This window comes from Hyla sarda, chromosome 2, assembly GCF_029499605.1.
Source record: "Hyla sarda isolate aHylSar1 chromosome 2, aHylSar1.hap1, whole genome shotgun sequence".
Lineage (NCBI taxonomy): Eukaryota > Metazoa > Chordata > Amphibia > Anura > Hylidae > Hyla > Hyla sarda.
The window spans coordinates 433205366-433220001 of record NC_079190.1 but is presented as its reverse complement, the minus strand read 5'-3'; the positions used below and the strand labels follow the sequence as shown (position 1 = coordinate 433220001).

At 43.4% G+C, this 14636-nt stretch overlaps 1 protein-coding gene across 1 annotated transcript; it reads left to right on the top strand.

Annotated features, from left to right (window-relative positions):
- Positions 1-10245: 10245 nt before the first annotated feature.
- Positions 10246-13460, top strand: LOC130358033 (protein spinster homolog 1-like). Its single transcript, XM_056560835.1, has 2 exons — positions 10246-10358; positions 11876-13460. Exon 2 carries the CDS (start codon positions 11901-11903, stop codon positions 13413-13415), a length of 1515 nt encoding a protein of 504 aa, XP_056416810.1. The 5' UTR covers positions 10246-10358; positions 11876-11900; the 3' UTR covers positions 13416-13460.
- Positions 13461-14636: the final 1176 nt, after the last annotated feature.

Sequence of the window (14636 nt, the reverse complement as noted above, 5' to 3'; positions counted from 1 at the left end):
ATTATGGTAAATCTATTGGGTTTTAAAGGGGTACTCCGGCCTAGACATCTTATCCCCTATCCAAAGGACCCCCGCGATCTCCACTTGCTGCACCCACTTGTCCTTTGGATAGGGGATAAGATGTCTAGGGCCGGAGTACCCCTTTAAGTGGCCCAGATCCACCTCCTAAACCATGCACACTAAAAAAAAACATAAATAAATAAATAACACGTTTCCGAAGTGTCTGTCTGGTTCTGACCCAGCTAGCTTGACTTTTCTCTCTCCTATTAGGCTAGGTCCCTGTGCACTCCACCAGGAGGAGACCGCCGTACAGTTTGAGGCCCCCACAACTTAGGGCCCGAGAGTCCAAGTAAGTAGGGACAGAGGTGTGGGTGGAGTTTAGGGTTTAATTTTCCTGTCGTCTACTGTTGCGAAGACTTTGCGCTGTTTCATTTTTAAGTCATTGTTCTACAAGACATTGAGATCTAATATTAACTTTTATTATGATTTTGTAGCCATTAGTGCCCCGATTTCAATGCTGTTTTTAGTCTTTTGCTATGATCTTTGATAGCAAAATATAGGAATTTCACTATCTGCTAGACCAGTGTTATCCAAGCAGGGTGCCCCGGGCTTGCTGGGAGTTGTAGTTTTGAAACCTCTGGAGGTCCGCAGGTTGAAGACCACTGAGGGCGGAGAGTTCACTCGAGTATAAGCCGATGGGGGGTGTTTATACTCGAGTATATACGGTATACGTTTGTTAGGTAGGCAGGAAAAGCATTTGCTAGGTAGGTAATATGTTTGGTTGGTAGGTAGGCAGGTATATGTTTGGTTGGTAGGTGGGTGGCCACGTTACATTTGGTAGGTAGGCCCTTAGTCCAGTGTTTTCCAAACAGGCTTTGGCTGTTTGGACATGCTGGGAGTTGTAGTTTTGCAACAGCTGGAGGCACTCAGGTTGGGAAACACTGGACTAAGGGCCCAACTACCCACCAAAATGCCACCTTCTGCTGCAAAACTCTAACTTCCAGCTTAAGACTGTCCGAGCATGCTGGGAGTTGTAGTTTTGCAACAGTTGGAGAGACAATGTTTCGAAAACACTGCCGTAGTTAGTGTTTCCCAACCTGGGGGCCTCCAGCTGTTGCAAAACTACAACTCCCAGCATGCCCGGACAGTCTTAAGCTGGGAGTTAGAGTTTTTCAACAGCTGGAGGCACCCAGGTTGTAAAACAATGGACTAAGGACCTACCTACCAAAACTGAGTGTCTCCAGCTGTTGCAGAACTATAACTCCCAGCATGCCTGGACAGCTAAAGACTGTAAGGGGAATGCTGGGAGTTGTAGTTTTGCAACAGCTGGAAGTCCCCAGGTTGGAAAATACTGACTAAGGCAGTGTTTTCAAAACAGTGTCTCTCCAGGTGGTCCAAAACTACAACTCCCAGCATTCCCGGACAGTCTCTAGCTGTCAAGGCATGCTGGAAGTTATAGTTTTGCAACAGCTGGAGGCACACTTATTTGTAAACACTGGTGTAACACTGGAGGCACACTGATTTGTAAAACTGGTGCTGAAACAATGATGACACTGAGCGCACCGTGATTCACTGACCTGCAGGAAAAGCAGAAGGCGGCGAACAGAGAACTGGACACTAATATTGGAGCAACGGGGGAGCATAGACAGTTGAGTTAGTTTCTTTTGGAATAATTTTCATCCCTGGCACAGTGGATAAAACTAAAATAAAATACTAAAAAACCCAGCAAGTAGAAGTAAAACGTCCGTCTTTATTCAGGGTTCTTCCTTAAAAGCCTTCACGGTGGCAGACAAACCGTGAACATATCAAAAATATGAAATATTGCACAAACAGAGGGGGGTCCCAAGCATGGCTGACGCGTTTCTGATCTATCGATCCTTACTCAAAGCCTGTAGATCCTCAAATGAGGCACCCTTATATACTCCAGGGCATTTTCCCCATTCCCACAGGAAGGGGATGGACAGGTCCACATCACATGTGCGCTTGATTAAAACCAAAACAAAAACATGGGACCAAACACAGATAAATTATTCGGAGACATATCAGTAATGTAATATTAAATCTGTTTTGCTATTTAGACCATGGGGTTGAATGCAATTCAAAAGATAAATCCACATGATTTCCCTATTGTGGAGGGATCGAATATGGTCACCTCCCCTTTTATTTAGCTTCACCTTCTCAATGCCTGAGAGCCTGAGGGAAGTGGTAGAGTCCACATGGAAATACCAGCTCTCCGATCCCCTTAAATGTGCCCGGATCGGTGTCCAGCCAACACCAGCAACGAAAAATGAAAGGCAGATGATCCAGCACTATTTCCAAGCAGCTTTATTAGGAACACAGCACACAGGTAAAATCAGCCTGAACTCAGACGCGTTTCGAGCGTCTGCGCATGCGCTCGAAACGCGTCTGAGTTCAGGCTGATTTTACCTGTGTGCTGTGTTCCTAATAAAGCTGCTTGGAAATAGTGCTGGATCATCTGCCTTTCATTTTTCCTGAGGGAAGTGGTGTCTGAATTATGACATATTAGAAAATGTTTAGATATGTTAGAAATGTTCGAGCTTAAAGGGCCAGCAGCATGTCTAATGTGCTCTTGCATGCGTTTTTTAAGGGACCTTTTGGTGGAACCCACATATGTTAAGTGACATTGTGTGCACATGATTTTATATACAACAAAAGTGCTATCACAGTTTATAAAGTTGTGAATGACATGGCATTTGCCATCCACCGTACCTTCTATTTTCTGGCATTTTTCGGCAAAGGGACATACCACACACCGCGATTTACCGCACTTGTGGAAGCCCTTGGTGCTAATCCACTGGGTGGTAACACTAGCCGTGTCCACCATACTGGGAACAAGGAGATTGGATAGAATAGGTGCCCGCCTAGCTGCAAATCTCACACCTGACTTTATAATCTCCCCTACCGTGGGATCTGTTGATAGCAAAGGTAAGTGTTTAATTACAATGCGTTTGATGTCATTCAATTCTGGACTGTACGTGGTGACAAATGTAGGACAATCTTGGGATTCAGTTGGTTGCTTACTTGTAAAAAGGGATTTTCGATCCATAGGATCCACTCTCGACCGAGCTTTTTTCAAGAGCCATCCAGGGTAACCTCGAGCCGCCAGGCGTGTGCATGCTGCATCAGCTTCCCTGCGGTACACCTCGGCGGAAGAACTGTTCCGCTTAATTCGTATAAGTTCACCTACTGGTATGGCTCTTACCGTTTGTTTGGAATGGCATGAATTCGCCATTCGGATGGTATTGCCTGATATCTTTTTTCTGTAAGGATCAACCTCAATTTTATTTGTATCAGGGTTGCCACGTAATATGACATCCAAAAAGGGGGTTTCACTTTTACACCATGTGTGGGTAAACGTAAGATTGGACCGATTATTATTGATATATGTCATGAATGCATCAATGGTCAGAAGGTCAGATGACCAAATGATGAACACATCGTTTACATACCTCCCATACCATGCGAGGCATGTGAAAAATGGATTGGTGTCAGAAAAACTGCTCCTCCCACCAAAAAACAAAAAGCTTAGCCCGAGCTGGTGATGACTTTGCTCCCATTGAAGCACCCGTGCGCTGCAAATAAAAATTGTTACCAAACATAAAATAATTGTGTTTTAACACAAAATCTACCACCTCAATAATGTAATGTCTCAAATCCACAGAATATTTAGAAAATCTCATCAGTATATCCGAGATAGCTGATAATGCCAGGTTTTTCGGAATACTGGAATAGAGCGATTCAATGTCGCAAGTAAGCCACGACAGAGAATCGCTCCATGTGAATTCATCCATGATTTTTAGCACGTGCTTAGTGTCCTTGATATAGTTACATAGTTAGTACGGTCGAAAAAAGACATATGTCCATCAAGTTCAACCAGGGAATTAAGGGGTAGGGGTGTGGCGCGATATTGGGGAAGGGATGAGATTTTATATTTCTTCATAAGCATTAATCTTATTTTGTTCCAGGAATGTATCTAATCCTGTTTTAAAGCTGTTAATTGTTCCTGCTGTGACCAGTTCCTGAGGTAGACTGTTCCATAAGTTCACAGTTCTCATGGTAAAGAAGGCGTGTCGCCCCTTGAGACTAAACTTTTTCTTCTCCAGACGGAGGGAGTGCCCCCTCGTCCTTTGGGGGGGTTTAACCTGGAACAGTTTTTCTCCATATTTTTTGTATGGGCCATTAATATACTTATATACGTTTATCATATCCCCCCTTAAACGTCTCTTCTCAAGACTAAACAATTGTAACTCCTTTAATCGCTCCTCATAGCTAAGATGTTCCATTCCCCATATTAGTTTAGTCGCGTGTCTCTGCACCCTTTCCAACTCCGCAGTGTCCCTTTTATGGACAGGTGCCCAAAACTGAACAGCATATTCCAGGTGAGGCCGTACCAATGCTTTATAAAGGGGGAGTATTATGTCCCTGTCCCTCGAGTCCATGCCTCTTTTGATACATGACAATATCCTGCCGGCTTTGGAAGCAGCAGCCTGACATTGCATGCTATTCTGTAGTCTGTGATCTACAAGTACACCCAGATCCTTCTCTACCAGTGACTCTGCCAGTTTAATCCCCCCTAAGACATACGATGCATGCAGGTTATTAGTACCCAGATGCATAACTTTACATTTATCCACATTGAACCTCATTTGCCAAGTGGATGCCCAGACACTTAGTCTATCCAAGTCATCTTGTAACTTATGCACATCCTCTATAGACTGTACTGTGCTACAAAGCTTGGTGTCATCTGCAAAGATAGAAACAGAGCTGTTAATACCATCCTCTATATCATTAATAAATAAATTAAACAACAGCGGGCCCAGTACAGAACCTTGGGGTACACCACTAATAACCGGGGACCAATCAGAGTACGAATCATTGACCACCACTCTCTCGGTACGATCCATGAGCCAGTGTTCAATCCAGTTACAAACTAAAATTTCCAAACCCAAAGACCTTAACTTACCTGTCAGACGTCTATGAGGGACAGTATCAAACGCTTTAGCAAAATCCAGAAACACTATATCCACAGCCATTCCTCTGTCAAGGCTTCTACTCACCTCTTCATAAAAGCAAATTAGATTGGTTTGACAACTTCTATCCTTAGTAAACCCATGCTGGCTATCACTTATAATACAATTATCCCCTATGTATTCCTGTATGTAATCCCTTATAAGTCCTTCAAACAATTTACCCACAATGCACGTTAAACTTACCGGTCTATAGTTTCCTGGGGAAGACCTAGAGCCCTTTTTGAAGATTGGCACCACATTCGCCTTGCGCCAGTCCCTTGGCACAATACCAGACACCAGAGAATCTCTAAATATCATGAACAGGGGTACAGATATTACTGAACTTACCTCTCTAAGAACTCTTGGGTGTAGTCCATCCGGTCCTGGGGATTTGCTTACATTTATATCACTTAACTTACCTTGTACCATCTCTACATTAAGCCAGTTCAGTACATTATATGATGTGTTACCAGCACTGACCTGGCCAATGTCAGCTCCTTCTTCCATAGTATATACAGAACTAAAGAACCCATTCAGTAGCTCCGCCTTCTCTTGATCGCCTGTGACAACCTCCCCATTATCATTATTAAGGGGTCCTACATGCTCTGTCCTTGGTTTTTTTGCATTTATATGTCTAAAAAAATATTTAGGATTAGTTTTGCTTTCTTTGGCCACCTGTCTCTCATTTTGAATTTTTGCTGTTTTTATTACATTTTTACAGATTCTATTAAGCTCCTTGTACTGTTTAAATGTTATAGCTGACCTATCAGATTTGTATTTTTTGAAGGCTATTTTTTTGTTGTTTATTGCTCTTTTAACATCATGTGTCAGCCATGTAGGATTTAGTTTTAATTGTTTATATTTGTTCCCCTTTGGTATATATTTAGCTGTATAGTTATTTAGAGTTGATTTAAAGATGTCCCATTTACCTTCTGTATCAGTATTTGAGAACACCTCCCCCCAGTCTATGTCCTGTAGTGCAGATCTCAGCCCAGGGAAATTTGCCTTTTTAAAGTTATATGTTTTTGCCTTCCCCGCCTGTCTTTGTTTTCTACATTTTAAGTCAAAAGTAACTATATTGTGGTCGCTATTACCAAGGTTTTCCCGCACAGTTACATTACCAACCAGCTCTGCGTTGTTGGAAATGATCAGATCCAACAAGGCATCACTTCTTGTTGGGTCCTCCACAAACTGGCCCATAAAATTATCCTGCAATAAATTTAGGAATTGTCGCCCCTTTGTAGTTTTAGCCAACCCCGGACCCCAATCTATATCTGGATAGTTAAAATCTCCCATTATTACCACTGTACCTGCCCGGGCGGCCCTCTCTATTTGTTTATGAAGCCGAACTTCTATCTCTTCAGTAATATTAGGGGGTCTGTAGATTACCCCAAATATTATTTTTTCAGTATTTCCCTCCTTTTGTAATTCTACCCACAGTGATTCCACATCCTCAGAATCATCACACACTATGGCATCATTCACACTGACTTTCATACCACTTCTTACATACAGACAGACTCCACCACCTTTTCTGTTCATTCTATCCTTGCGAAACAATGTAAACCCCTGCAGATTGACAGCCCAGTCATGCGAGGAGTCCAGCCATGTCTCAGTGACCCCAACTATATCAATATGTTCCTCCAGTATCAAGGCCTCAAGCTCCCCCATTTTATTTGCTAGGCTTCTGGCATTTGTGAACATACACTTTACATTTCCATCCTTTATGTTATTGGGGTTAATGGGATTCAAGGGTGTAAGTTTTATTTTCCTATGAAGCTTATTCCTATTAACTATTCTAACCCCTCCCTCCGCTCCACCCCCAGGTACATTTATAATTCCCACCTCTCTATCTACACTATCTTCCCCCTCTTTGCTGTAGGTTCCCTCCCCCCAAGTCCCTAGTTTAAACACTCCTCCACCCTTCTAGCCATCTTCTCCCCAAGCAAAGCTGCACCCTCCCCATTGAGGTGCAGCCCGTCCCTACGGTAGAGCCGGTAACCGACAGCGAAGTCAGCCCAGTTCTCCATGAACCCAAACCCTTCCTTCCTACACCAGCTTCTGAGCCACTTGTTTACTTCCCTGATCTCCCGCTGCCTCTCTGGTGCGGCTCGTGGTACTGGTAGTATTTCAGAAAAGACTACCTTGGAGGTCCTTGCCTTAAGCTTGCGGCCTAAGTCCCTGAAATCATTTTTAAGGACACTCCACCTACCTCTTACTTTGTCATTGGTGCCAATATGTACCATGACTGCTGGGTCCTCTCCAGCCCCGCCCAACAACCTGTCAACCCGATCCGCGATGTGCCGAACTCGTGCGCCAGGCAGACAACACACTGTTCGGCGATCCCGGTCTTTGTGACAGATTGCCCTGTCTGTCCCCCTAATAATTGAGTCCCCCACCACTAGTACCTGTCTGGCCTGCCCTGTACTCCTCCCTCCCTCCTTACTGGAGCAGACACCCCCCTGGCGGTCAGAGGTGGTATCCTGCTGCAGTTCTCCTAGCTCTGTGATGGCACCCCCCTCATCTGCCAAGCGGGCAAACTTGTTGGGGTGTGCCAGTTCAGGACTAGCCTCCCTGACACTTTTTCCCCTACCCCTCTTTCTAACTGTAACCCAGCTAACTGCCTGACTGTCCTGCAACTCCGTCCCACTGTCCTCCCCCACCTCTACTCCCGAGAGTGCCTGCTCAGTGAGCAGGAGACTCCTCTCCATGTTGTTAATGCTTCTCATTGTTGCCAGTCGCCCCTCTAGATGCGGATCTGGGCTTCCAAATGGACAACTAGCACACATCTCGCACAACAATATGCACCCTCAAAATGTTGTTCAAGGATTGCATACATTGAACAGGATGTACATTGGACTGCATTTTCCAACATGGAGGCCATCTAGTAATGGGGATTTCACAAATGTATAGGAAAAAACAGACAGTCAAAATTACACTTAAAAATTTTTTTGTAGACCTTGTGCGTTCAGAAATTAACACTCACAGCGATCTCAACCTCCTGCTTTCAAACTCCAGTTTTTGAAACTCCTCTTTCACGCCCCCTCTTACACAGCAACACTCAGAAAGAGCAAGCTCTCAATAAGAGTCCCAAGCTAAGATTTATACACCTGTGCCCAATCTAGTCCTCCTCCCCCTAGAGGTGGAACAGAGAAAAAAAAAAAGGGTGTTTAAACTCTAACAGTTATCCCACTATGTGCAAAAGAGAAAAACTTACCCAAAATATGAATGTGGGCTATAAGCAGTCGCACCCACTCCACAGATTCACTCCGCACAACAGATAATCACAGTTTTTGAAACTCCTCTTTCACGCCCCCTCTTACACAGCAACACTCAGAAAGAGCAAGCTGAACAATGGTATCTGAACAATCTGAATTTTCAGTAAACTCCTGGTCAGAAGAACTAAATTCACATGGAGCGATTCTCTGTCGTGGCTGACTTGCGACATTGAATCGCTCTATTCCAGTATTCCGCAAAACCTGGCATTATCAGCTATCTCGGATATACTGATGAGATTTTCTAAATATTCTGTGGATTTGAGACATTATATTATTGAGGTGGTAGATTTTGTGTTAAAACACAATTATTTTATGTTTGGTAACAATTTTTATTTGCAGCGCACGGGTGCTTCAATGGGAGCAAAGTCATTACCAGCTTGGGCCAACCTTTTTGTTTTTTGGTGGGAGGAGCAGTTTATTTTTTCTGACACCAATCCATTTTCCACATGCCTCGCATGGTATGGGAGGTATGTAGACGATGTGGTCATCATTTGGTCGTCCGACCATCTGACCGTTGATGCATTCATGACATATATCAATAATAATCGGTTCAATCTTAAAGGGGTATTCCAGGCAAAAACTTTTTTATATATATCAACTGGCTCCAGAAAGTTAAACAGATTTGTAAATTACTTCTATTAAAAAATCTTAACCCTTTCAGTATTTATGAGCTTCTGAAGTTAAGGTTGTTATTTTCTGTCTAAGTGCTCTCTGATGACACCTGTTTCGGGAAACACCCAGTTTAGAAGAGGTTTGCTATGGGGATTTGCTTCTAAACTCGGCGTTGTCCGAGACAGGTGTCATCAGAGATTACTTAGACAGAAAAAAACAACCTTAACTTCAGAAGGTCATAAGTACTGAAAGGATTAAGATTTTTTAATAGAAGTAATTTACAAATCTGTTTAACTTTCTGGAGCCAGTTGATATATAAAAAAAAAGTTTTGGCCTGGAATACCCCTTTAAGTCCCAGGATGCCCTTGATCCTAGTGGGGTTAAAAGGTCAAAGATTAAAATATATAAACTAAGAAGACACTGTGAAGTACGGGGATATACTCGGCAGGCCTGGAGAAATATTTTTCTAAAAGATGTTTTTATGTACTTGATGTATTTCTAGGTGTATATTAATATATATATATATATATATATATATATATATATATATATGTCAAAGAAGAAAGCAGCACTCCTAAAGCGTGAGTAGGTGCCTCCAGCTAGGGTCCGTGTCCAGGATTCTGCATACGTAGTTCCAAGGAAAATGCTGTGGCACTCAAGGTATGGTGAAAAAATGAAAACTATTTATTCATCCCAAATGTGCAAAGAGCAACGTTTCAATGGTCTCACACTATCATTATCAAGTGGCTTGATAATGATGATGTGAGACCATTGAAACGTTGCTCTTTGCACATTTGGGATGAATAAATAGTTTTCATTTTTTCACCATACCTTGAGTGCCACAGCATTTTCCTTGGAACTACATATGCAGAATCCTGGACACGGATCCTAGCTGGAGGCACCTACTCACGCTTGGAACTATATATGTATATATATATATATATATATATATATATATATATATATACACACAAATCAAAAAATATGTTGCAGTCTCTTGTAATACCTTTTTATTGGACTAACAGAATTTTGTAGAGACAAGCTTTCAGGATTCCTCCCTTTATCAAGTCCAATAGACAAGGACTAATGATCAAAAGGACTTTATAAATTATCAGGGAGGAATCCCAAAAGTTTGTCTCTACAAAATTCTGTTAGTCCAATAAAAAAGGTATTACAATCTGCATCACTGGACTAATATGGCTACTCACATTTACTATACAGATATACACATACCTGAAGATGGTTTAGAACCCTGTGATGTCACACATGCTTGTGATGATGTCACCGTAAGCTGTACAAGGAGGTGCGCGCCGGCTGCAGTCTCTTCAGTGTGTTTTGCATTCACAACCTGTGGTGCAAAGTGTTTGTTAGAGAGTTTCTATTTGCGATAGAGAATTCAAGATTTTGACCGTTCCTTGTCTGAAGAGAGAACCACAAGGTAAGTCTCAGCCTCTTCTATTCATACATACACAGGGCTTTTTGTTTGTCAGGGTTTTTTTTTATTGTTGTTGCTTTTTTTTTTTAGCAAAAAAAACCAAGAAATTAATTTCCAAAAGAAATAACAAAAGTTATATTTCTCATAGCATTGTGACAATACTTGGCTTAGGCATTAAACATAATAAAACGCACAGATAGTATCATGACCAGAGCTTTTTCTTGCAAAACTGCTAAAATGCAATTATGCCCAAAAAAGCCCCCAAGAAAAAGAGTCCTAATTCATGAAGTTCTAAAAGATATAAGTCTATGAGAAAGATTTGGTGGTGTAGTAAAAGAATAACAGAAAGATTAGGGCAGAAATATAATATTATATAATATAATTCTGTGTGCACTAACAATAGAAATACTCCGGGTACTCCGAAAGGGAAAATTTTCAAATCAATTAGTGGCAGAAAGTCATATAGGGGACAGATAGATCCCAATGAGGTGGGGTAGGTTCATTATTAGTAAATGTATATAGCAGGATAGCCCAATTGTATCTACAGTATGAAGTTCACATGGCCCAGTGACCATTCAGCCAAGCCCTTATAATCCACCATTACTGGGACAGATTCAGGGTTATCAGATATTAGTATGACCGGAGAGGTTCAGGGTTATCAGATATTACTAGGACCGGACAGGTTCAGGGTTATCAGATATTACTAGGACCGGACAGGTTCAGGGTATCAGATATTACTAGGACCGGACAGGTTCAGGGTTATCAGATATTACTAGGACCGGACAGGTTCAGGGTTATCAGATATTACTAGGACCGGACAGGTTCAGGGTTATCAGATATTACCAGGACCGGACAGGTTCAGGGTTATCAGATATTACTAGCACCGGACAGAATCAGGGTTGTCAGATATTACTAGGACCGGACAGGTTCAGGGTTGTCAGATATTACTAGGACAGGACAGGTTCAGGGTTATCAGATATTCCTAGGACCGGACAGGTTCAGGGTTGTCAGATATTACTAGGACCGGACAGGTTTAGGGTTGTCAGATATTACTAGGACCGGACAGGTTCAGGGTTGTCAGACATTACTAGGACAGGACAGGTTCAGGGTTATCAGATATTCCTAGGACCGGACAGGTTCAGGGTTATCAGATATTACTAGGACCGGACAGGTTTAGGGTTATCAGATATTACTAGGACTGGACAGGTTCAGGGTTATCAGATATTAATAGGACCGGACAGGTTCAGGGTTATCAGATATTACTAGGACCGGACAGGTTTAGGGTTATCAGATATTACTAGGACCGGACAGGTTCAGGGTTATCAGACATTGGTAACCTCAGGGAAGACGTCTCCATATAAAACACTTATAGAGAAGCGTCTTCTTCTGAGGCTGCGATGGTCTTAGTGTTATCTTGTGGTTCTGTGCTGGACATTTCTGCTCTGTATGAAGGATCTATTGTATAATGACAGGAATGATGACATGTTGTCTAATGTGTTCACTTATCTCTCTCTCTCTAGTGTTTTCAGGCTCTGACCTGTGACCATGGCCTCTCCACAAGACCCATTGCTGAAGGAGGAGGAAGAAGCAATGGAGGACCATAGTGATATGGATGTAGAAAAGGGCGATATCCCTGAGAGGCAGAACCTGCCATCTCTAAGCGTGATGTCCACCGCACGTTCTATCATCACCGTAGTGATCCTCGCCTTTGTTAATTTGCTCATCTTTGGAAATCGCTCCAGCGTGGCGGGGGTGCTGCCTTATATACAGAAAGCATATGACACCAATGCTAGTCTGTCCGGCTTATTGAATACATTGTTCATTGGAAGCTACGTGCTGGTCGCACCAATTGCCGGATATTTGGGCGACCACTGTAATAAGAAATATACTGTTTGCGCAGGAGTCATCGTTTGGCTGAGCATGACACTTACCCTGTCATTCATCCCTGATGGGTACTTCCTGCTCTTCCTGCTGACGAGTGGACTGGTTGGGGCCGGAGAGGCGACTTTCTGCACCATCGCCCCCTCCATCATTGCAGACCTTTTTACAAGTGACCAGCGGACCCGCATGCTGAACGTGTTTTACTCCGTCATACCTATAGGCTGCGGACTAGGATACATCATCGGGCCCAAAGTGACTGATGCAGCAAGGGGCGATTGGCACTGGGCATTTCGGGTCACCCCTGGCCTGGGCCTCATAGCTGTGGCTTTGATGATTTTGGTCACAAAGGAGCTTCCAAGAACGACTACAAACGGGAAGAAGAACAACAAATCCCAGAAGTTTGCCAAATGGGTGACAGATCTGAAAAAACTGTTTAAAAATCGAAGCTTCATGTTAACCACCATGGGATCGACGGCTGTATCCTTCATAGTGGGAGCCATAGGTGTATGGGGTCCGTCATACCTGACCCACGCACGAACACTCCTACAAGAGAAGGACCCTTGCCGTGCTGAACCGTGTGACTATCACGACATCCTAATATTTGGTGTGGTTACAGTCGTTTCCGGCATTCTGGGAGTTGTAGCAGGGACGGAGATAAGTAAAAGATATCGCAAATCCAACCCACGGGCGGACCCGCTTGTGTGTGGATGCGCGATGATGCTCTCCGCCCCTTTTCTTCTGTTGGCATTGACTTTTGGCAACATCAGCCTCGTTGCCACCAACATCTTCATCTTCATCGGAGAGACGCTTCTGTCAGTAAATTTCACCCTCATATCTGACATTATACTAAAAGTAGTAACTCCGTGGAGGAGATCTTCAGCCCTGGCCGTGCAGATGACAATCTATCACCTCCTAGGTGACGCCGGCAGCCCGTACCTCATCGGCCTGATATCTGACACCTACGAACGAGGATATGCCAAATCCCCTCTTCTGAAATACCGCAGCCTGGAGTATGCCCTCATGACCTGCACCATAATGGCAGTCATCGGAGGGGCCTTCTTCATGGCCACGGCCCTATATATAGAGAGGGACGAAAAAGAAGCAGAGATGGAATCAGAACCTCCGTCATCCTCCTCCTCCTCACTGCTTCCTGCCGATGAGGACCGCGCTTCAGACTGAGGAAAAGTCATTGCCTACCTTTATCTCGTTTACTTCATTAAAAAAAATTAAGAAAAAAATAACTGCATTTGTTCTATGTTCCACTTTACCCCTTATTCTCTACCCAGAGGCGGACACAGACAGCCGAGGGCCCTTGTGCAAAGAATGTGCCTGTGCCCCCCCCCAAAACATCAATTTTTCAGCACCCCCCCTCCATGTGTCACTTACTCAGGTGGACCCCCATATGTCACTTGCTGTATAAGTTTCTAATTATTTATTAAGGCCTCCCATATGCCGCAGCTCATTCAAGCCCCCCACATTAGGTAGCATAGATTCCCAACATTAGGTAGCATAGATTCCCCACATTAGGTAGCATAGTTTCCTCGCATTAGGTAGCATAGTTTCCCCACATTAGGTAGCATAGATTCCCTACATTAGGTAGCAGTTTCCCTACATTAGGTAGCATAGTTTGCCCACATTAGGTAGCATAGTTTCCCCACATTAGGTAGCATAGTTTCCCCACAATAGGTAGCACAGATTCCCCACATTAGGTAACATAGTTTCCCCACATTAGGTAGCATAGTTTGCCCACATTAGGTAACATAGTTTCCCCACATTAGGTAGCACAGATTCTCCACATTAGGTAACATAGTTTCCCCACATTAGGTAGCATAGCTTCCCCACATTAGGTAGCATAGTTTCCCCACAATAGGTAGCACAGATTCCCCACATTAGGTAGCATAGTTTGCCCACATTAGGTAACATAGTTTCCCCACATTAGGTAGCACAGATTCTCCACATTAGGTAACATAGTTTCCCCACATTAGGTAGCATAGCTTCCCCACATTAGGTAGCATAGTTTCCCCACAATAGGTAGCACAGATTCCCCACATTAGGTAACATAGTTTCCCCACATTAGGTAGCATAGTTTCCCCACATTAGGTAGCACAGATTCCCCACATTAGGTAACATAGTTTCCCCACATTAGGTAGCATAGTTTCCCCACATTAGGTAGCACAGATTCCCCACATCAGGTAACATAGTTTCCCCACATTAGGTAACAGTTTCCCCACATTAGGTAGCATAGTTTGCCCACATTAGGTAACATAGTTTCCCCACATTAGGTAGCACAGATTCTCCACATTAGGTAACATAGTTTCCCCACATTAGGTAGCATAGCTTCCCCACATTAGGTAGCATACTTTCCCCACATTAGGTAGCATAGTTTCCCCACATTAGGTA